Source organism: Micromys minutus (assembly GCF_963924665.1).
Source record: "Micromys minutus genome assembly, chromosome: 2".
Taxonomy (NCBI): Eukaryota; Metazoa; Chordata; class Mammalia; order Rodentia; family Muridae; genus Micromys; species Micromys minutus.
This window is the reverse complement of record NC_137971.1, coordinates 90,158,570-90,181,791: the sequence shown is the minus strand read 5'-3', so window position 1 is coordinate 90,181,791 and position 23,222 is coordinate 90,158,570. Positions and strand designations below refer to the sequence as shown.

The window sequence follows — 23,222 nt, the reverse complement described above, 5'->3', positions numbered from 1 at the left end:
TAATTTCTTCTTCCTAAACAGGCAGGGCACTGGCAGCAAGATCCTGACGGGAGAGCTGACAGACACAGAGCAGCACACACAGACTTTATTAGTGACATCAGTACAGCGGAGGTGCCCGCAGAACAGGGGGGAGGGGATCCATGCCGACCAGTCCCCTCCTTCCCCGGCTGGACCTTTGAGGATGGGGCCTGGCGTGGACCAGTTCCTCCTGCTCCACCTCAAACGCTGGGGATGGAGAGCCCAAGGCTGGCTTTGCTTCTGGCCCCCTCGTGTCATCAGTCCAGTGTAATGACTTTTGTGAAGGAATTCAGTTTCTCTCTCCCAGCCCCTACGTCGGAAACCCCAGCTACTGAGGAGGGGCAGCCCGGGGGACATAGGCAAGAACATCCACGGCCCCTACCTGCCCCAAACAAGCAGGTAGAGGAAGGATGGGGGCTCTTCATGGGGTCTGGGATCCTAGACGTTTGGGTTTGAGGGAACCCCACAGCGACTGAACACCCCTGCGGACAGTCCACCCTACACGTCTCGCAACTGACTCCGCAGGGGGTGCTGGGAGGCAGGAGGTGGAGGTCTGGGAGCGAGCATCCAGACACTTCTGGTAGCGGAGCTGTGGAGAAGCAAAGGGACAGTGACTCCATCTCAGCCCCTAAGGTCACACTGCTATCCCACTACCCTGCCTACTTACCATGCATGCAGCCTGTACAGCCTCTGAGAGACTGGCAGCATTGGGCTCACACCAAAACATGTGACAGCAGAAGGAGGCTGGGCCGGCAGCCATGATGAAGGCAAACGTGTGCACATCTCTGCCCACAGCCAGGAAGGAGAGAAACCGCACCCGGCACTCCCCCAGCACTGCTTCTGTCTGTAGGGGAGGCACCCAGTTAAGAAGGAAAATGCCCTAACTCTGTTCTGTGGCAGCTCTTTCCCTGACTCAACTCTCATCCATAGCCTGGCTCTCCTTACCTGCTGGTGCAAGATGGTCAGGGTGGCAGGGGCCACGCTGACATGACTTGGGGTCCACTGCTCACGGCTACTGGAAGACAGGACTGACTCCAGGGCCCCATTAATCACATCTACACCTGAAAGATACAGACACAAACGGGCAAGGCTGAGGGATGTTGCTGTCCAGGTAATCTTCCTGGGCACTCTCCCTGACTTCAGTGACTCCTGACCCTTTCTTGTTTGGCCTGTCTTGAATCTCTGACTTGGTTTTGTTCACTAATTCTCTTACTTCAGCCCCCTAAATGAATGGACCCCTCCCCTCAGAGTTCCGACTTCCCCATTACTTTACACATTTAAACATTACATAGCTCCCAGTCAGCCAGGCTAGCCCCGCCCCCTCCAGACCCAAACTTCTTTTAATCTTTACTTTATTATATATTTATTGTGTGTGCATGGAGGTCAAAGGACAACATGCAAGAGTCAGTTCTCTCCTTCCACCATGTGGATTTAGAAGATTGAACTCAAGTTGTCAGACTTGGCTGCAAAGACCTTTACTGGCTGAACCACCCCCCCCTGGACCTGTTTTTCTGTTTCTTTGGTTTGGGTTTTGTTTTGTTTGTGAGATAGGGTTTCACTGTAAGTTCACAACCTGGTCTACATATGAAATCCAGACCAGCCAAAGCTACCTAGAAAGACCTTGAAAACAGAGGGGCAGTATTTGGGAAAAGGACTCAGCTCAGCAACTGGGGCCAGCTGCAGTGGGATGTGACTTCCCTGCACTTTGGAGGCACAGGCAGGCAGACCTCTGAGTTTTCATCTGGCCTGATAATATAGAGTGAATTCCAGGGAAGCCTGAGCTATGTAGAAAGATCTGTCTCAAAACCAACCAAAACACACACAGACAAAAGCACATGCACACACACACCACAAACAAAGTTCAGCAGGAGTGGGAGAATAAGAGATAGTAAGAGAAGGTGAGTATGAACAAAATCCATTATATACATGTATAGAAACGTCACAGTGGAAGTCGTTATTATGTATAACTAATACTTAAAAATGTTGAAATAAAACCAAAATGGTCTCTCTGGGAATGCCAGCACTTTCCACAGAAAGAATCAAGTTCAAGCCTAGGATGAACTACATATAGTGTGTTCCAGGCCATTCACGGCTATACTGCAAGACCTTGTTTCAAAATCAATAATCCCATAATGGTCTCCTTCACTTTAAATGCTTTTAAACTTCTATAAAATCCCAGAAGAATCAGAAGGCAGAAGAATGTGGAAGGCAGAATCAGGAGGATCACCACAATTTCAAGGCCAATCTAGTCTAAATCAAGGTCAATCTAGTCTAAACAAGTTAGAGTTAGAGCTACTTGGAGAGGCCGTGTGTGTGTGTGTGTGTGTGTGTGTGTGTGTGTGTGTGTGTGTGTGTGTGTGTTGGGGGAGGGAGATGTTTAGATTAGAGTGGGAAGAATATCCCAAGGACACAGCCTATGACTAACAGCCAAATCCCCAAGGACCCTTTCTCCAGTATCCATCTTAGAATTCCTGATTAACATCCTAGGTCCCACCTGGGAAGCCTTCTCCAGGGCATGGAAGGAAAGACACACCAGAGAAACCTTACTGTTTTCAAGGCAAGGTTTCTATGTGTAGCCCTGGCTGTCCTGAACATGCTCTGTAGACCAGACTAGCCTCAAACTCAGAGATCTATCTGCCTGCTTCTGCTCCCTGAGTGATGAAACTGAAGGTGTGTACCACCATCACCTACCTTCAGAGATAACTCTTATACACTGGACCGTAGACAGAGACTAAGTGTAAATGGATTTTATGTTTCCCAGTCTTATCTGCCTAAGATCTCAGATACATGGCAAGGTGACTCTCAAGGCAGCAGGAACAAATGCAGGAAAATAAAAAGTCTAATAACACTGGAGTGCTCAGGAGGATGACGATGCAGGAAGGAGCAGATGGCTGTGTCACGATGCAAAGGGCTCAAGCAAAAGGCAGAATGGTGTGATGTCTACGACATTTAAGCTCAAACACTAGGAAATTTCAAAGTTCACAGGGCTGGAAGGAACCAAAGTCAAGCTGAAGAATATGCCCATAATCTTGGGTAGAGTATGACTTCTGAATCTATCTTCTGAGGGTCAACAGGAAGGTGCTCTAGAAAAAGACAGCTGGCTGGGTGTGGCGGTGCACACCTTTAATCCCAGCACTTGAGAGACAAAGGCAGGTGGGTATCTGAGTTCAAGACCAGCATGGTCTATAAAGGGTTCTATGAGGGCTGGAGAGATGGCTCAGTGGTTAAGAGGTCCTGAGTTTGATTCCCTTGCACAAAAGGAAACGGGGGGAGGGGGGGACATCTAAGTAGATAAATTTCATAATCCAAGGTTAAAACCTGCAGGCTCACTGGCCTATACTCATATTTCCCCTTCTGTGCATTTTCCTCCCCACCATAATGTAGATTGTCCTGAAGCTGTTAGTATTTTAATGTTAATTCCACTTCCCCAAGAAGGGCTGCCTAGTCATATGACTCCAACTGAACCTTCCCATTTTAATTAGTAAATAAAGGAAAGAAAGTGACTGGGCAGGTCTAAGAGGTCAGAGGACGGAGGTTAGAGATCGTGACAACATGGAGCTTCCCAAGGACCAGCTAGACCCAGGTGGGATTTATTGGTGTTTAAAAGCTATGAGCATTAAGGATTTTATAAGTCTAATATCTCATATAGAAAGGCAGTCTGTATCTTTGTCTATTTGATGCAGTCTTGTTGTATAGAGGGTTTGTGGGTTGAGAATTAAATATATAAACCTGAGTGAAAAGCAATCGGGCTGTAGAGCTGTGTCTGTGTTGACTTTTGGGATAAACGAACACCCAGGACGGAGGTGAAAGGCAGGTGGAGAAAGACCGCCAAGGGAAGGGAGTTGCACTGTCAGGGTTGGGCCATGGGAGCTCGGACCGGGTGGCTCAGGCTGAGTAATGGAGGTGCACCTGGCTCCGTATCAGGGTAGGGCCTGAGGAGTGAGACCTCAGGGCCGATAAAGAGATAAGCATTTTTATTTTTTAGTATTTACTGCAAAACCATACCAGTTGTTATTTTCAAACATACTGTGCAATGAACTTCTTACTGTTGATCTCTCCTTGCTAGAATCTAATCTATTTGCGGTCCAGAATCATGGTCAGTGCCTTTCACTGATGTATACTAAGAATTTAAATGATGCCTGGTATAAGGTATTCAAGAATAATCTACTGGGTAGACGGATGAACCCTGTAGCCTCAGGAGGAAAACAGTGTTTAAACAGTGGATGGGGACAAAAGGGAGTACAGGGTTGGCAAGATAACTCAACAGACTTGCCACACAAGCTTGATGACCCAAATTTATCCTCAGAACCCACATAAAGGTGGAAGAAGAGAAGTGATTTCTCAAAGTTGTCCTCAGACTTCAATAGATGAACACACACACACACACACACACACACACACACACACACACACACACGCGCGCGCGCGCTTTAAAGAAGTACAGATATAAAAGAGGAAGGAAACTAAGAACCCACTGGTCCAAAAGGACAGTGTCTTTGAGAACTTGTCCTCACCTCCAGCTCCAATCCCTCCTCCCCCGCCCCCTCTTTCATTCCTCTCTTCCTCCTGCTTTGGTTTCTTTGGTTCTTCTTTCTATGTAGCCCAAGCGCACAGTCCTCTTCCCTCTGCCTCTCAAGAGCTGGCATTGTGGGCATGCACCAAGATGTCAGGGTTCTGTCTTTTAACCTGTGTCACATCCACCATTCCTTGGGATCCTCCCTTTGCCTCCTCCCCCACTTTCTGGCTCTCACTGTCCTGGAAATTTAGCTTCCTCCACCCGGCCACTGAATACTGGGGCATGACAAGGTAGGCCTAGTATGTCCTTCCTTTCACTCTGGGCTGCCCCTATTCTGGTGCCAACGTCCTCCATGCCTTTTGACCAGCTATTTCTACAACCTAAGGACACCCAAACTTCTATCTCAAGCTGACATCTCTGCTCTCGGCTACAGACAGGACCTATGAACCCAGCTGCCAACTTGACCCCACCCCCGCCCCACTCTTTCTCCAAAGGCACTCTGGATTTGGTATATTTAAACCTGAACCAAAACTAGCCTCTCGCCAGTATCTGCTACGTTTAGAGAAAGGTACCACTATCCAGATGGCACTCGGCCGTCCAGTCCAATGCCAGGTGCTCCTTAGTGACTCAAGTCATCCTTAATGCTTGTACTTCCTGCCGTACTGTCAACCCATCAGTGAAGCCTTACACTTCTTTCAGCCTGCTGTTGTCTATGACACAGCTACCTTGAAAAGCAAGCTCCTTCTGCATGCCCTATATCTTCTTCCACCCACTCAACATCTTTCTTCATGGTACAGCCAAACCAAGCTTCACTGTATTCGGATCTGTTCAAGAACACTCCTGAACTTGAATGGTCACGCATGCATGGTCAAATGTTCTCTCAAAAGCCCATGTGTTAAAGCCTTGGCTCCCAGCCCACCAGGTTTCTGGAAGTTCTAGAACCTTGAAAAGATAGGGACGGTGGGAGGTCTGTCCCGGACGAGAACTGCACAACTTCAGCTTCTCTCTTTGGTCCTGGGCAGGAGTGTGTGTGTGCTGTGCCACAGGCTCCTATGTGACGTGACTCTGCCACAGACAAGGTCAACCAAGCATGAGCCAAAACAAACTGCTTCTCACCTCAGGTGTTTGATATAATAATGGAAGCTGACCAAGGAAAATAGTTCCCTGCAGCTCTTAATCTTGAAGAGCACATCGCTGTCCTAAGCTTTCCTAGTGCTTCCCAGGCACCATAGTGTCCCCTGCTCTGGAGCCTCACACACCATCCATGCAGCTGACAGTGCCCTTTCCCTAGTTTGGCCCACATCCATCTGGCTGTAACACATCCACTGCTATTCCTATTTCTCAGTTCACAGGAAGACTGTGTTTTCTTTCCTTCCTGTTTTTACAGTGGTGGGGTGGGTCAAGGAAACAGGGTCTTTCTCTGCAGCCCTAGCTGGCCAGGTACTTGATATTACAGCTCCCCATACCTGCAGCCAACCTGTTTCAGCTTCCCAAGTTCTGGGGTCATCGGGGTTACTTGCCAGGCTTCACGGGCCTCCTAGACTAAATGCAGGGCTTCTGTTATATCTTGCTACTTCCTTTCCATAAAGGACTTAATTTATTATGACGTTTATTTGATCGGGTCCAGATTATTCTACTGTAAGTTCCCATCAACTCCGAAAGCCAGGCTGTGGCCATTGTTTCCCAGGGCCCAACACAGGGCCTGACACGATAGGTTTCAAAGGTTAAATAAAAAATGGTGTCCCCTCCAGCTTTGTCCCACCTGAACTCAGCTGCTCCCGGTGGCGGCCAGAACAGAGGGGTAAAGCCAAAACAAAACAAAACAAAAAAGAAAAAAATGGCGGGTGCTGTGAAATTAAGTAGAATATTAAAAAGTCTGTACTTTTACAACACTGAGACCTATGTTAATTGTGCTTATAGCTTCCTTCTCTGGATAAAGTCTGGCTCTTGTACTGAACCCAGCGCCAGGCTAACGCCTCGTGTTTCCAGCCAACCAAACACCTGCCTCCCCGACCCACCAAAGCTCTTCCATGGATCAGGGCTGGGGGAGGAAAGTTGGCCTCTGTGCCTAGCTCAGCACTAGTCCCGTGGTGGATGTTCACTGAAACACGCTCACTGGAGCTATAGGCAGGACACAGGACAAGATTAGCACAGAGGTAGGAGGGATGAATTCTGAAAGGCAAGGAGATGCCACATAATGAGAAGATCCAGTAGAATAAACTATAGAAAGCACAGGATGGGGAACAGAGCGCCGGGACCGAGGGGGTAGTCCCTGAGGGAAGAGGACACATACCAACGGGTTTAGCGACAGGCACGTTCCCCAAGTAATAGACTTGGAACTTCTGCACCAGCTCATTCTTCGGTGCTGGGAATTCCACTGTGAGGAGAAAAAGAGGGTCAACTGTTCTCCTAGCTTGCAACACCAGTCGGTACATGAACTATGCGTTTTCCCAGCCAAATCCTCACCCCACCACTTCTCCGCTGAGCCCCTCTATAAGCTTGTCCACTTATGTACTACAAAGCACCTCAGCTCTGTGTGCTCCTGCCTGTCCGGGAACCTGTGCCTCTTCTTGGGTCACCTCAACTCAACTAACAAAGCTGAGTTGGGCCTTTGGGAGGCTGCGGTACTCACCTTGGAAAGGGACATCTACAAGTTTAGAGTGGTCCAGGGAGAGTCCATTCACCAAGCAGCGAGCATTGCGCCGTTCAGACATGATCTGAGAAATGAATGGGGGGTGTGCTCTGTTAGAGCTGCACTGGACCCGAAGCCCCCACCTCACTACCCACCAACTCAGCAACCCTACCCACACCCTTCAAGAGCAAAGGTGACAGCTAGTTCAGGGAGTGGAGGGGGCCGTGCCTTGGAGCAGATCTCATGCAGGCTGGTGGCGATGTTCTTGGCAGGTGCCTCACAGCGAAACACGTGGCACTTGAGCATCTGGGTCAGCTTATCTCGAGCTACGTAGGCAAAGTCCCTGTTGGGGGAGGGTCACCTCAGTGTTTCCTAGAACCATCAGCCATTCCTGGCCACCCTTCCACCCTCATCCTCCCTGTCCATGACAGCCTACAGGGTTTGCCCTGGTATTCTGTAGATTCTGCCTTAAAGAGCTGGGGAGAACAGAGGCAAGCATGCTGAGGTGGAGGATAATGCCCAGCACAGCAGGTGGGGAAGGGACAGGGCACACACTAAGGGAGCCTAGGTGCTTCGAAGCATCCAGTCCAGGTGTAGGAAGGGCACAGTCAAAGCAGATGGACGTTAATACCTCTCTCTGGGTCCGGCAGCACAAGAGAGCCAAAGAACAGATTAGAAAAAAGGAGTAACTCCTGGATGGTGAGCCTCCCCCGCCCCAGAGACTCCTGTGCCCACCTTCCGCTGTCCCGCCCGACGCCCCACACACGAATGCTGAAGATGGGCTGGGCGTGCAGCAGCGTCCGATTCTGTGGCTCCACCAACTTCAGAGTCTCATCCTCCAGCTGGAGCAGCAGATCCTTTCCCTGCAAAGCCAAGGACTCAGTGGCACCCTAGTGGGAGCAGGACAGATCTCTGCCTTCTCCAGCTCAGGGGAGAGAGGCAACCACAGGGTTTACTTATCTGTCAGACGGCCCACAGTGGGCCTCAGTCTAATAAAGGCTCTCCCCTATCATTGTGAAGCAACCACTCCTCAGGGTGCCAGGCTGGGTTTACATATTCATCCCTCAGAGTTGCTCCTTAAACCCATATCTACTCCCATGCCTCCCTCTCCGAAACTCGTCAATTCCTCCATATCTCACAATTCCCTTCATGCTCCCACGGCACCGCCACCTCACCAGCTCGGTCCCTCACCTCTCCCCAGCCCCCAGACATTGGATCGTGAAGATTGTTTTTGTGGTAGGAGAGCTGGCGGATACAATTGTTGACGGCCACACTGCTGCGTCCTGGGGCCAGCTCCTCCTCGGTCATCTCTACCCAGCCTAGGGAGCGCACGGCGAAACACTGCCAGACACAGAAAAGGGTTGGGGTAGATCTAAGATGGAACTGAAGGTGCCTTGGGCAGGACAGAGGAGCTTCTGACCTGGCACATGAAAAAAATGAGACATTCTGAACTTAGATGGCAGATCCCAAACAAGACGTGGTTGGAAGAGACGCCTGCTGACCTAAGCCTTGAGAGTCCCTAAGAGGCCCCTGGGCCAACTGAGTTAAATACAGAAACTGTCAGAAGACAGTTTAGCCTTGCCTGAAACTGGGAAGATCTTGTCTGGGAGCTTTGCTGAGACCACAGACACCCGCAAAACACAGCATGAGGCCTGTCCTCCACACAAGAGCCTACTTAGAGAATGGGCGTTGGTCTTGAACAAACCTTGATCCCTGGGTTGGTATTCCATTGGGGCAGCTTCTCTTCCTCTTGGGGCACAGGCTCTGGGCTGGAGGCAGATGGGAACACTTGATACAGCACCCTTAGTTTTGGAGTCCTCCCAATACCCCTTCCACATAGACCCAGTCTAACTCTAGACTGCTGCATCTGACCCACCTGAGGCTCTGAGCTGACAAGGGCAATGTCCCCTCCTCAGTGTCCTTCAGTCCCAATTCCATTGGGGCCTCTTCACTGGGTTCATCCTTTGAAAAGGGATTGAAGAATCAGGCCTAAAATGAAGCCCCTTCTCCAGTACCACCACAGACACACAGACACACAGACACACAGACACACACACACACACACACACACACACACACACACACCCCACAGTGAAGCTGGTTACTTCACTTACCTTCCAAAACTCTCCTTCAGCAAAGCCTTCTTGGTGAGCAAAGCCAGTCCAGGTGAGCTGGAGAGGGAATGGGTGCAGACAGGGTAATAGTTTCACTCTATTCTAGAAGCACAGACCCTTCCACCCCTGGCATGAAACAAGCCATTGAGCCTCACCTGGGACTCTTCTTGGGGACTGCTCCCCTGTGAGGGGGAGGCCCGGCCTGGGGGTTCCCACTGGGTGGTCCCTGTTGGGATGTGCCAGTAGTAGGTCCCTGAGGTGTCCTGGACCCTCATCCATCCAGCCGGTAAATCGGAATCCGTCTCGAAAGCGTTGGGGTTCCAGAAGGAATCTGCCAGGTAGGAAGCTCAGTGAGGGTCAGTCCACCCAACAAGCAGTCATTAGATGGCCAGTCCCCTTCCCAAGACCCCATGGCCGAGAATAAGGAGCTGAGAAAGGGACATTATAGTTCCTGCTTGCTTCTAGAGCTGAACACTTGAGTTAACACATTGGGAACCCCAGTGGGCATCATGGCTCAGGTCTCCTCCTGGGCCCTGCTGCTGCCTAATGTGGCCACATGGAGAGAAAGAAGAAGGCAGAGAGGAAGGAGGAGGAAAGGAGGTTAAATGATCCAGGTCACCTCCACACACATCATGCATACCCATATGTCTAGCTATAAAAGGTGCACACACTGCCAAATCCTGCACACATCCACATGCACATACCCACAATACATGTAAGTCCCACCACACACCTGTGCAGCCATAGACAATGTACAGCGCACAGAAAATTCTAGAAGGCATCACATACAGGTGTGCTCGTGAGTTCAGGGGCAAACAAACACAGCAACACCAGTTAAACATTCGTGTAGAGCTATGTGCATACACAGAGAGCTATGTATGCCAGCCCTACCAACAGGTGTGTACATACGTTACCAAAACCTCCCAAGATATATGAGTGCCACATGCACATAAAGGTGGGGAAACACTCAGATACAATATTTTATCAACCTCTGCTATGTCTGTGCAGATACTACACACCACACACACACACACACACACACACACACACACACACACCACATACACACTCAAACATACCATGCACACACATAGATTCCATATCTGTGATATATACCTCTCCTCTCCTAGAGATACAACACTCCATCCTTGTCCCCGGACTATATGCCCTCCCCTCTGCTCTCTTTGCTAGCCCCACCCCACACCCCCATGGTGCCCCTCACCTGGACAGTTGTCCTGCAGGATGATGGCCAGGAAGAAGTCCTGGGAGAACATGGCGCTTACTCCTGGCCCCTCCTGCCGCCACCCTCCCTCCTCACATCCCCTCTAGCCCAGCTAGCTGGGCTCACAGCCTGCTGCTGGGCTGCAGAGAAAAGCTCATCCCGCCCCCTTCTCACCAGGGCAGAGCGTCTGCCAGGCAAGATCCTCCTCCGCCTGGAGTTCTCGAGGGAGGGGCCAAGACCACCATACTAGGGAACCTCCTTGGGGGATGGATGTGGGTGAGGAAGAGGAGCTCATGAGACCCCCAGCTCTTCTGCTTTTCTTTCTTTACCCAGGCTCCCTCCCCAATCCTGAATCTCCACCCCACCCTCCAGTGGTGACATCAAAGCCACAGTTAAGCCAGTCTTACAAACACCAGGAGGCTCAGCCTCTTGGGAATAGCTCAGCCACCTGGGGCTCTGCAGAATCTATAGAACCCAACATAAACAGGGTGTGGCTTCCAAACCCTCAGGGATCCTTCTCCTATCTAGACTCTATCCAGCACTTTCAACTGAAGGGTGGTCTTTGAGGGCCTAAGCCCTAGCAAGCTGGAGGATTTGAGGCTTCCCAGCACCACCCCCCCTCACCTGCCAGGGCCAAGCTAGGCTGCAGTGTCTCCTCGGCAACCGCAGCACCGGTTTGGCTGGGAGTGCCCAGACTGCTGACGTGCTTCCCGTTACCAAGGAAACCAGGAATCCTGACTGGTCCAAGAGGCAGCACAGAGGGACAGGCAGTCTCTAAGATCCAGGCTGCTGGGTACTAAGGCACAGAGGAGCTGGGAGTAGGTTTGGCTATGTCAAGGTGCTTCAACACCTGACATGAGTTATTCCGACAAGGTGCTTCTCCATCCTCAGCCTGCACATGAGGTAAGCCCACAGCCGCCCAATGAAGGGGGACTTTTTCTGCCATCCACCTGCTAGGCAGCCATCACTGTGTCCCCACCCTCCACTCCCTGACTGCTGAGACTCAGCAAACGGGCGCTTTCCCCCAGATCTCCTCTGGACTGTGCTGCTAAAACCTTCCAAGAACACTAACCCCAAGGGCAAGCCCTCCACAGCCTGCCTCACGGTTGGTCAGGCATTTCTGGAATCTGGGGGCCAGTTCATTGTTTCTGAGTCACACACACACACCCATCCATCCATCTGCCATTCCTGTCAGCCTGTGCCTTCCTGCTTCAAAGAGCTTCATCCTTCCGATCTGTCCTGGAGGGGGCAGATCCTCCCCCCTTGACCATCTGGGAGGCCCTTCTGGAGTTTGGCATCTCTCTCTCCAAGCACAGCCTCCCCCCACCTTCTTCCACACGCATGCAATAATAATACAACCGCACACTTTCCTGCAGGCACTGACATGAATCCAAATATCCCTACGGCCCTTTCTTCTGTCATCCATAAATGCCTCCACGGCTTAGGCAGGCAGACTATTTTGCTGATAGTCCCCCCTACTTCCTCCCTGCACCACATCATTACTACAGACCAGACGACCAGCATGCTTTAATCTGGATTACTGCAGAAGCCTCTCAACTGGTGTCCTTCTGTCTGTACCCCAGGCTGCACACTATAGCCTGAATGATTCTTGTGAGACGCCAATGTAATCAGGTTACTCTCCAGCTTAATACTCTTAACTGCTTCCTCATTATGTTCAGGACAAAATTCAACCCCTCCACGGGTCTGAGGTGCTGCTAAGAGCCCCTAGCTTTCTGCCTCCTCAGCCTTGCCTCTGACAACTTCCCAGCTCCCTTATCTCCCTGCTAGGGTTCTATTACTCACTCCATCTTCAGACAAGCATAAAGGGAAAACTCATTACTGACCCTTTCTGCCCGACTCCTTCAGGCAGGCAGGGCACCCTCCTGATCCTATACCAACCCCCTTATCATCACTGACTGTATGTCTATTTCTGTTTCCCCCACTGTGAGTACCGAGAGGGTAAGAACATCTTTGTCCTTCCTTACACATTCTCAGCGTTTGGGACAGGGCTTGCTCAGTGTCACTCCAACACAGGTAGTAAAGTTCATTCATTCATCACTCATTCATCACATAATTCACTCGGTTCACACAGTTCATTCAGTCAACAACTGCTCCATGGAGATCCTAAAATGGGTAGGAAAAAAAAAAAAAAAAAAAAAAAAAAAAAAAAAAAAAAAAAAAAAAAAAAAAACGACGTTTGTTTCATCATACTCCATTTCTACTGAGCAGAAAAACACCAGCTGCAGCTCTCATGGTGAAAGCCACACATTCAAAAGCCTTCTTCCCCTTGGGGCTGGCCTAACACCAGCACCCAACAACTGGAATCCACCAGGATGACTGCTAAGTCTTCTCCCACCCCTTCCATGGGCTCCCTGAGATCATGGGCCATACTCAACACACCCTTAGTTCTGTAGTTCCCTTCCACCTCAAAGGACCAGAACACAGCTTCCAGCCATGACTCCAGGAGCCACTAAGAAACCAAGCCTCTATCTGGCCAGTGATCTCCCCTCGACCCTCACCCCATCAGTGCTTCGAGTCTCTAAGATATACACATGTCCTGAAAAGACACAATTAGTTGCTGAGTTGCTGCTGGCATCTAGAAACTGAGATAGTTTACGTCAGAATCCAACTTTTGGTTTGTACATCACTCAATCTAATAAACACTCAGCTTGAGTGAGGCAGAAGGTGTTCCCTTTACAGAGGATGGGGACATTGATCATCAAAAGCCACTAAAGTGACACAAAAAGAAACAATTAGATTTTTACCTTTGGTAAGGTACCACCTATGAGGTGTCCCTGAGAAAACAAAACAAAACGCCACTCCAACCTGAACCTGATAAAGGCTCTAAAATTCTCTACTACAGTTATTTAAGTGTTGGTTACAAGAAATCCGGAAGAGGAATATATCTGAAAACACTTAGGGATAAAGGCTAAAAAAAGTCACATCATGTGCATACAATCAACAGAAAAATAAAGGAAAAACTTATTTTAAAAAAAAAGAAAAATAAAAAACAAAAACCCTTTAAAGCTATGTGTTATGGCTCATGCCTATAATGCCAGCACTCAAAAGAGAGCGGCACAACCATCACCAGTTCGAGGTCAACTTGTGATGTGTTGTGAGTTGTGTGCGTTGTGAGTCCTAGGTTAGCCAAACCTGCAACAAGATTTCCTAACCAAAAACGAAAGAAAGAGGGTGGGGGAGAGATGGATGGATGGAGGGAGGGAGAGAGAGGGAGGGAGGGAGGGAGAGAGAGTGGGAGGGAGGGAAGAAGGGGTCAGCAAGAGAGCTTTTCAGGTAAAGGTGCTTGTTGCCAAATCTGAACCCCATGTCAGAAGCAGAGAATGAGCTCCTGAAACTCATCCTCCGATCCCCCCACACATGCACATGCATTTAAAACAAACCAAAAGCATAACCACTGTGGCACAATCTGGCTATCAATCCATACAGTTCTCATCTTTTCCAAAGGCTAAGTGGGACATTTGTTAGACACTGGGGAGAACATTAACATTAAGTGGTCATCTGATGATAGGAAGGCATCACAGCGTTTGTTTCTGTGAGGTTTTTTTTTTCCCCCTTTCAGAAACATGCAGATAAATATAAGCAAAACACAGCTGGGTAAATGGGCATGGTGGGTCATGCCTATAGCACCAGGATAGTTTGGTGGAGACAAGCAAGTGTAGGGTCCGTCTAGGTTATAGAAAGAATAAATAAATATATACATATATATACATATATGTGTATATTTTATAACATTGTGTGTGTGTGTGTGTGTGTGTGTGTGTGTGTGTGTGTATCTCCTAGATGGGGCTCAGAAGTAGCTAAGACATTGATGATTATTGAAACAGTGATGAACAAGTCAGTCTCATTACTCTGTTGTCTCCACTTTTGTACGTGCTTGAAAACATCCAGTTAGGCTTTTCAAAAGAGAGATGAGTGAAGCTCTCGGTTATGTGAAATGTACGTCCCCTATCAGGAACCATTTGCAGGGTGTAGGTACTATAAGTACCTTAGAAGTCAATGTCCTTGTCTCTGCCTCCCCATCTCTCTTTCAGGCATGCTAAGCACCCAGGTTATGCATGCTAAGCACGTGATCTGGCATTAGCTTCCATCGCCCCCAATGAAGCTTTTCTTACATTCCCACCCTCAGATCTTCTGGGTTGTAGCCAGGATTTCAACTTTATTAAACGGGGCACATTTAGTGACCAGTCTTTGTTCTCTAGTGTCTCCCCAGAGGAAGCGTCAGTATATTCCTCCTTTGTCCCTTAAGTCTTAGCCAGCATCTCATTCCCGGCAAAATGGCATCCTTGCAATGGCAGGCATGGCGCTCTGTGGTTCATAAGCAGAAACCAACCCCCACACTTTACAGACAGACATCCTTGGGAAGGTGCTGGATGCTCCCTCTGGACACAGAGGTGACAGTTAAAAAGAGGCCGTACTATGCACCCTAGTGCATGTGCTGTGTGCACTGGTGGCTGTAACACAGGGCTCAGAGCTCACTCAGTTCCTGACTCAGATCTGCTTTCGATCTTAGTTGATCATGACCCGGGACTGTCTGTGACCCTCTTAGGAAGCTACTAACCTTGCCTGGGCCTCTTTCTCACCGTTTGTAATATGGACTTTAAAAAAAACGGGATCTGTGTCACAACATTGCTATAATTACTAAATGCCATAATGCTTAGCAGAGGGTCAGCTTCTTAGTAAGCGCTCAATAAACCAGGGACTCTACACATCAACCATGACAGTACACATGACGAACAGATCCAGCCTATATGGCATGTATGACGGACACACACATATCAAACTGTCTAAGCACCCTCTGACTGAGAGAATGTTGGACTGAGATCTAGGCTTGGCAGTCCATGACCAGACTGGCCTTGGCCTCTGTATGGAGAACCAGACTTCTGACCCCAGGCCCTCCCATATCACCACATCTCGGTACCTGTGTCCTCCGGGGAGCCATAGGAGGGGCTGCCCTGTGATAAGGTGGCCCAGCTTGAGTCCTCGTCACTAGCTGCACTGTTTCGCATGCCAAATAGGAGGCTAGCACTCTTGCTATGCTCCCGGGGGCCATCTGTGAGGACCTGGGGCCCAGAGGGGACTTCCACATTCTCCAGAGGCTCAGGTAGCCCTTGAGGAGAAGACAAGTCCTCCTCCTCATCCTCTTCCTCCTCATCTTCATCATCCTCCTCAGCTTCTCCTGCTGCCTTCTCCTCTCCTTCATCTGGTCCCTGTTCCTGGGTGTTGATGATCAACGCAGATCCATGAAGACCTCGGTTGGCTGCGTTGTGGGCCGAGAGCTCCAGCTCAGAGTATAGATGCATTAAGCCTTTGGGACCCAAAGGTGCTGTCTCAGCCTCCTGGCTGGCCTCCTCCGCCAAGGTCAAGGTCACATTTCGGTTCTGGTCTCGGTGGGCTGTGGCAGCCCTCCGGAGCTGGTTCTGGCCTTCCTTTAACCACTTGGCATTGGCAGGGCCTGGTTCAGGCACACTGCCCTCTCCCATAGCACTTCGAAGGTCCTTGGGTACCACAGCTGTGGCTTGCAGCTTGGCGTTGAGCAGCTGGTTATGGGCAGCGTGCAAGGGTAAGGGGAAGCTGAGGGCAGGGCCTCCGTGGCTGTTAGCATTAATGGCCGACTGGCTCAGGGATGATGGAACAGACATGGCCTTGGTAGATCCTGCGGGACAGGAAGGAGAGACCATGTTGAGTGTTCCTATTTCTGCCCCAATCTTTCTTGTAACTCAGTAGGCCAGCAAACACCAATCCACCAGACACCTGTCCCTATAACCCCACCCCCATCACGAGCCAGGCCCAGTTCTGCAACCCATCCTTTTCCCTTGTTTTCTGAGCAGCACAGTGGTGCCTTGCTTTTGCTTTACTACCAGAAGCAGAAAGGTCTACACAATGGCTCTCTGTGTATCCCCAGGCCCCACTTGACCAACTGGGACCCACTGTGCCAGGGGCACAGACAGCACAGCAGAGACTTCAGTGTTTTGGATACTAAACACTGACAATCCTTCCTTCCTGCCACAGTGCTATCTGGAGCCTCATTGTCGCCAGCTCCCTGAGCTGTGTTCCCCTCATTGTAAGTCACTAATATGGCCATCCCTAAGCCCATTCTACACTAGGGACTAGTCAGACGGGAAGGATGGGTGTGTCCAGCCAGCAGATACCATACCAGAGAACAGATCACAGAGGAAGGGTCTTCAGCTCCAGTTCCTGGCTCTCCTAACAACAGTCTGTGAAATATCTCACCTAGGGTACCAGTCTCCCCTGCCAGCCCTTATAATGCCATAGTCACCTCAGAAACCTCTGATCTAAAGCCTCTTCCTTTCAGGTCATTGCCCAAGGATCACTATCAGGGAGACTTTTTCCTCTACATCCATTTTAAAACTGTACACTACCTTTCTCCATCTCAGAAACCCCAGTCTTCCTAGGCGTGGGTCATCATCTACCACACTCATTTAGCCTTTGTATTTGTTTACCGATCTTCTCATGGCTAAGTTCCGTGTGGGTAGGGGTTCTACATTATTACTGTTGTTATTTTTTTAATACAGTATTCCCAGCCTCTAGCAATGTCCTGGCACAGAGCAAGAAGCAGGAGCCCAGAAATTACCAGTCATTGAGTAAGTGTACAAACCTATCATCACATTTCCCCAGACCCCATTTTAGACTCTTCTCAGAAAACACTTCATTTCATGCTCTGGATCTGTCTCAACAGTAGCTCATGGTACTTCCTCATGGTCTTCCTCATCAGCCCTCACCAGGATCTAAGGATGACTTATCCTCCCGAGGGTCCCTGGACCTTTCCTCCAGGCCAATCCATCAGCTTCACTCTCTCTGCCTGTTTGGGAACTCTTTGAACCCTGCTCTCCTTGGAATCCCCCAAACCAGTTCTTCCTCCTTGACCAACCACTGCCCTCCTCCCCTCACTCTCAGCTCCCACTGCAATCCCTCCTTCAGCCAAGCCCTTTTGTCACTCTCACTCCCAATGGCTTCCCTCAAAGCTCCCTCTTTCTACTGAACCCTTCCTCTGCACACAAGTCCCCAACACCCCAACAGCTTGGGTCTTTCTTCCGACCCCACTGTGCAGTTCTTCTCTTTAACAAATTACTTAACACCGTCCCCATATTCTCTAGCAGAGGTGTCTGACCCTGGCCCTCCAGAGTGAATGCAGGTGTTACAGGGTGCCCAAGCAAGGCTCTCCCCCATTTCTAGTTCCTGGGAATCTAGCACAATGCTCTGAATGCTTGTATAAAATAAATGGAATAAGGTTTCTGTCCGTGTGTCCGCTCTACCTTCACGTTTAACTAACTGCTGGTCTTTTCAGTGTGGCTCCACCTGGGCTCCGAGGAAGCTCATGGTCGCTGGGATAAATGAAGGGGAAAAAATAGGCAGCTCTATCTCCACCCCGAACCACAGTGATTTTCCAAAAATGGAAACCAGATTCTGTCACTCCCTGGTTGACAAAATTAAAGGGCTCACCACTGTCTTTAGAATAAAGTCCGAGCTCAGTTTACAGGATACCTGAGAGGCCACTGCAGCCAACCCATACCTAGCACCTCTCAAGACACCCTTCCTCCTCACACCTTATACTCACCCATATGAAACACAGGAGGTTCTGGAACGCATCAAACAAAGCTTAAGTATTTGTTTACACTGTTCCCTCAGCCTGGAATCCACCCCTTCTTGTAAGAACCTCCTCTTGTATTTCAAACCTTCCCTCAGCTGTCATGGCTGCTATGTAATCTTCCCTGGACTTCCTTCACCTTCCAAGGGCCATCCCCTTTTCTCTGCTCCATAACACCCAGCGTCACATGCTATTACAATATGGTCTCAAAGGAAAAGATGTTGTGTGTCTGCCAGAGTGGTCACTGTAAGGAAGGAGAGGATGGATGATGGGAACAGACACTGGAGAATTAGGAACCTGGGAACAGATACCCAGAAAGCTTATCTAGTCACCTTAGGCTACAGTAGGCAAAGGTGGTCTTGTGGGAGGAGCTAGAGAATAATAAAGGGGGAGGTGACCTGAAAGATGGGACAGAAACTGGCCGGGTGAGGCTCCCTCTGGCAGCATTTCACAGAGACCCCATGCCTCTGGACAGCTCACAGGATATCAAGAATGATGAGCTTTCTGAAGCAGTAGTGGACAAAGCCATGTTTCTAAGTCAGACTAGGACTGGCTTGCATAACTCTAGGAAATGTGCCTGAAGAGAACACAGGTTCTGCGACACTGGGTCCATGAAGAGCCAGGCTGACTTTAGGGTAGCCCTGACCACCAGGGCAGAAAGCAATTTTAAATTAGATTGGGTAAGTCTGTTGTAAGTGCTGAGACAGGAGCTGTCCAGCCTGAGGCAATGTGGCCACCACCTTCTTCCTTTTTGAAACCAAAAAGATAACCAGCTACCTACTTTCTTCAAAAAAGTACAATCCACCCTCTCCTCTCTCACTGGAGTTATCCATAATTTGGCCATCTCAAAGGATAAAAAGGGGCCAACCTGGTTCATTTAGGTGAGGCAGCTTGCCAAAAAGCCAGATGATGGAGTTCAATCCTCAGGACCCACACAGTGGAAGGTGAGAATGAACTCCTTAAGTTGTCTTCTGACCTCCATATCTTCACGGTGGCTCCTGCACCTACACCCCTGTCCCCACAAATATAAATGTATGGCACGAAGCTAAGCAGGGCCTTGGGACAGAGAGTAAGGAGCAACTCACAAAGCCTGAAAAGGCTAACATCAGCCTGAAAAGGTGAATGAGCTAAGTCCTGTCCAAAGCCAGGAGGAGTCTTCCAACCTGATAGCCTACGAGACTCCAGGCACTGTACTAATCATGATCGAGGGTACCAACAACAGAAAATGGTCCCTCCCCTGGAGAAAGTCACACTCTAGGGAGTCACTACACAACTCCTTTCTTCTTTTTTATTTACACTTATTTATGTATTTTTTTTGTGGGGGGAGACACCTGTGCTACAACATAAGTGTGGGAGCAACTTTGGAGAGTCTGTTCTCTCCCTCCACCATGTAGGACCTGAAGACTGAACTCAGGTCATCCATCCAGTTTGGTGCTAAGCACCTTCCTCTGCTGACATCATCTCACCTGCCCACCAAAGAGCACTTTTCATTGGTGGAACAAGTCAGATACCATGATGGAGAAAGAACAACACACCTCAGAGCCTCGGCTTACTGTAGCTTTAGGGATGAAGCCTGCCTGTGCGTCAATCTCCTGACCACCCCTCAGTTCTCCCAGTCTCTCAACCTCCTTTCCTATTCCCGGAAGAAAGGGGAGTCACTAATTGGGGAACATCCTCAAACATCCAAACGGAATGAATCTGTTCTTTCTTACTCTTTATCTACCATTTAGATCCACTCAGCATAAAAGCAAAGTGTTTCTTGGCCTGAGCCTCCCCCAAAGCTCCTCGGAGCTCTTTTCTCTTCACACTCACTAGAGCCATTTTCTCTCTTCCCTTCTGGCCTTTTTTAACCTGCTTCCATTCTCAGTGACATTTGGTAACAGCATTTACTAAGGTCCACATGGCCCCCATGGCATTTAACCCAATGGATACCTAGCCAGCATGTATACTTTCAGCAGAATTTAGCCTCAGGAGCTCTTCATTCAGTGTGCATTCATAGCTCCCATGATCTACATTCCTGGATTCCTTCCATGAATCTGGCTACCGTTTTTGTTGTTGTTGTATTTCTTTTCTTTTCTTTCTTTCTTTCTTTCTTTTCTCTCCCTTGGCCTGTATTTGGGAGAAGTATTCACTCATGCCCACAGATCCAGTTACCATCCACACAACCATGATTTCCAAATTCCAAGCTCCCTCAGCTGAACTCCAGACATGAACTTTCACCTCCCTACCCAACAACCTCGTCTAGCTGTCCCAGAAGACTCTCAAATTAATACATTCATTCATGTGTCTCATCCCTACCGTCCTATCTCACTCTCTTTCAGGAACTGGGACCACAGGGAACAATGAGCGCCCATGCTGTGGCATAGCGTTGTATGATCCCAGAGATACATGTGGGTCCTTGCCATCCACTCCCAGATAACGACTCCATTTTGAGAGAATATTCTGGGCTTATCCATTCTGTGCCTCAACGAACACGCATGCATAATCTGCACCAAAGTCAACGACCTTAAGGTCAAAATCCATAGCATTGCCTAAACTGCCCTGTTGTCCTGGCCAGGGCCTTCTTACCCTCTGACTCCAACGCAGTGACCTCCCTAACCTAAGCTTTGATTCCTGGAAGATGTTCTAGTTCTAACTAAACATCCTTAGGTTAGTCTTCCCTTGGCCCCTTCACTCTTATCCGCCCTGCCAGCCTGGGTTCTGTTCTCCAGACTCTCAGTGCATCTTCCTTCATGATGCCAGCTCTCTTTACAATGTCATTCTTCTTTGACTTCCTGCAAACACACTGCTTCTCTGTGGACATCCGATTCTATCTTTCGTACCCCCTGCAGTGCCTTGTAAATATTAGGTGCCCAAATCCTATTTGTTGAATGAATAAATGCTTGGATGCGTTTTTAAAATGGCCATTATGAGTGCTGTACAACTAAGAGGGAGTAAACAAGAGCGACTGGGGGGGAGGGGCTGTCTCAATTAAGATGGACAGCAATTAGACTCCAGTGACACGAACAGACCTGAGAAACATTGAAGTAGTGGGTATGACAGAACTTGGTGGAATTTGATGTCAAGGGGTGAGAGTGAATGTGGCTTAGAATCCCAGTGTGAACATAACCTGAACTGAACGGACAGATGAGAGGCTGAAGGAACGACAGACATGTAAGAGAAGTGCAAGGGGAGCAAGAGATGTTAATTAATTCACCTTGAAATCTGTATGTTTGGAATTCCTGTTGGACCATCCAAAAGGATGCCAGAGGACAGTTGGGGATATATGAGTTTGCATTTCAGCAAGGGTCTGGGCCAGACAGATAAATTTGGGAGTCGGCAGCTTATGTATGAAACGTAAAGAGTTGGACGTGGAGGAAATGGTCAGGGGGAAAGGTCAGAGTGAGAGAACGCAGCTCAGGCCAGAATAGCACCACATATGCAGAGAAGAGACAAGAGAACGCAGAGATTTAGGAGCAGTGGGTAGCACCCCGGAGAGAAACCAGGAAACCTTCAAGGAGACTGCAACACGGTGATGGTAATGGGCTCACAGCAAAGTGTGTCCATAGGAGTTACAAGGAGGGCTCCGGTGACCTTGCTTGGAAGCTTCAGTGGATGTCAGAGACAGAATGGAGTGAATTTTAAAATGAATGGGAAGTTAAGGGCTCAGAATGCAACAGACCAACAGGACTCGGAAGAGGCTGGAAATAACCTCTGAGCTGGGGAGGGAAAACTGTTCCTAAGGAGCACACTACTCGCTGCTAGGCCTCTCTGTCAGGCTGAGAAGGGAACCTCACCGGTCCCAGGGCACACCCCTCGGTCGCTGAGGACAACAGAATGCAGCTTGACAGATCCCGGGCCTGGGGTTCTAGGCTGGAATCGCGGGACCTGGCTCCTACCCCTGATCTAAGTCCCCTTCCCAGTATTCGAGTTCCCCTCCCCCACTCTTCTACTGCCCCTCGCTCCCCTCCCTCCCCTGTTCCCCCTCCCTCTGGGCATCCTGAAGGATCAAGAAGCAAAGCTATGGGGAGCGGTACGTGTTAGGACGAAAGTAAATCCTGCCGAGGGTGATTTTGCAGGCCCACGGTAGGAAGGCGGCGCTGGGGGTTGGGTGGGGGGTGATCAGGCCTGACTCGGAGACCTGGACTCCTGCAAAGAAGAGTCTGCAAGGGTTACGGGCTGCTGAGGCTGGGGATCCTGCTCTCGGGCTGGGCTGGAGCAGGAGTAGCACCTACCTGCGCGGCGAGGCCCCAGGCCCAGGTGGCGAAGGTGGCTCAAGCTGCAGGGCTCCGGCAACACCGCAGCTTCTCCATCACAACATCCCCCGCCCAGGAGCGCGCAGGCCGCGGGGCCGCGCCCCGAGCGGCGGAGCCGCGCACAGGAGGGGGAGGGGCGCCATCTTGGCCGGGGCGGGGCGCGCGAGCGAGTGCGAGCAGCACTGGCAGCAGCTGCCCCAGCCGCACCCTGCAGACCCTTGACCCCCGGCGAGCCCTGCGGCCCAGGCCTCCAGTCTATCCCGCACGACTCCACTCAGCTCCCAGGACCCCTGCCCAGCTCTCCCCTTCCATGCCACCATCGACTCACCTCCGCGTCTGCGGGGCCCTGGTCCTGCACCGACGCCGGGAGACGCGCCTAGAGCTCGGAGTCTGATCCGCTAGGGGAAGGGGGGAAGGGGGGTTGGAGAGAAACACGGGTGCTGGGACCGCGGCCGCGCCTCAAGAGCCTGGCAGCCGGCTGCTCCCTGGCTCTTGTGGCAGCACTCCCTGACGTCCTGTGGATAATAATAGCGCGTATTTATTGACCGCTTACTCTGTACCAGGCTCGGTGTTCAGCCGCTTGCATGCATTCATCCTCCAACCCGCGCTGTGCAATCGCCACAGTGGTTGTTCTCGGATTTGAGAGACAGGTGCTGACATTCTGAAGGGTACCACGACTTGCCCTCAGTAACAGAGTAAGTGGTAAACTAAACCAGAACTGAGATATTTAACACTCTACCCGTGCCTCTGAATATAAATCTGTAACACAGCGCCCCACCACACACACACACACACACACACACACACACCCCGCGCGCTCCCGTGTAGAAATTAACTCGAGGAAAGGACCAAGTGGAG

The 23,222-nt window shown here is 50.1% G+C and overlaps 1 protein-coding gene across 2 annotated transcripts; it reads right to left on the bottom strand.

Moving 5' to 3' along the window:
- Positions 1 to 79: 79 nt before the first annotated feature.
- On the bottom strand, positions 80 to 22,834 carry APBB1 (amyloid beta precursor protein binding family B member 1). 2 transcript variants are annotated; one of them, XM_080911824.1, is made up of 14 exons: positions 22,693 to 22,834; positions 15,442 to 16,176; positions 9,436 to 9,611; positions 9,281 to 9,337; positions 9,043 to 9,128; positions 8,872 to 8,935; positions 8,358 to 8,507; positions 7,902 to 8,029; positions 7,395 to 7,509; positions 7,167 to 7,251; positions 6,828 to 6,911; positions 964 to 1,079; positions 686 to 862; positions 80 to 607 (listed from the first exon to the last, which is right to left on the bottom strand). In XM_080911824.1, exons 2-14 carry the CDS (start codon positions 16,160 to 16,162, stop codon positions 440 to 442), a joined length of 2,127 nt encoding a protein of 708 aa, XP_080767950.1. In that variant the 5' UTR covers positions 16,163 to 16,176; positions 22,693 to 22,834; the 3' UTR covers positions 80 to 439. The 2 variants fall into 2 exon arrangements, with proteins under 2 accessions (XP_080767950.1, XP_080767949.1); XM_080911823.1 differs by lacking the exon at positions 22,693 to 22,834 and adding an exon at positions 22,344 to 22,479.
- Positions 22,835 to 23,222: the final 388 nt, after the last annotated feature.

Coding starts and splice junctions, on each gene's coding strand:
- APBB1 (XM_080911824.1), bottom strand. CDS start 16,162: ATGTCTGTTCCATCATCCCTGAGCCAGTCGGCCATTAATGCTAACAGC. Junction 7,252..7,394: donor TGCATGAGATCTGCTCCAAG/GCACGGCCCCCT, acceptor TTCATTTCTCAG/ATCATGTCTGAACGGCGCAA. Junction 1,080..6,827: donor GCCTGTCGCTAAACCCGTTG/GTATGTGTCCTC, acceptor TGTATCTTTCAG/GTGTAGATGTGATTAATGGG.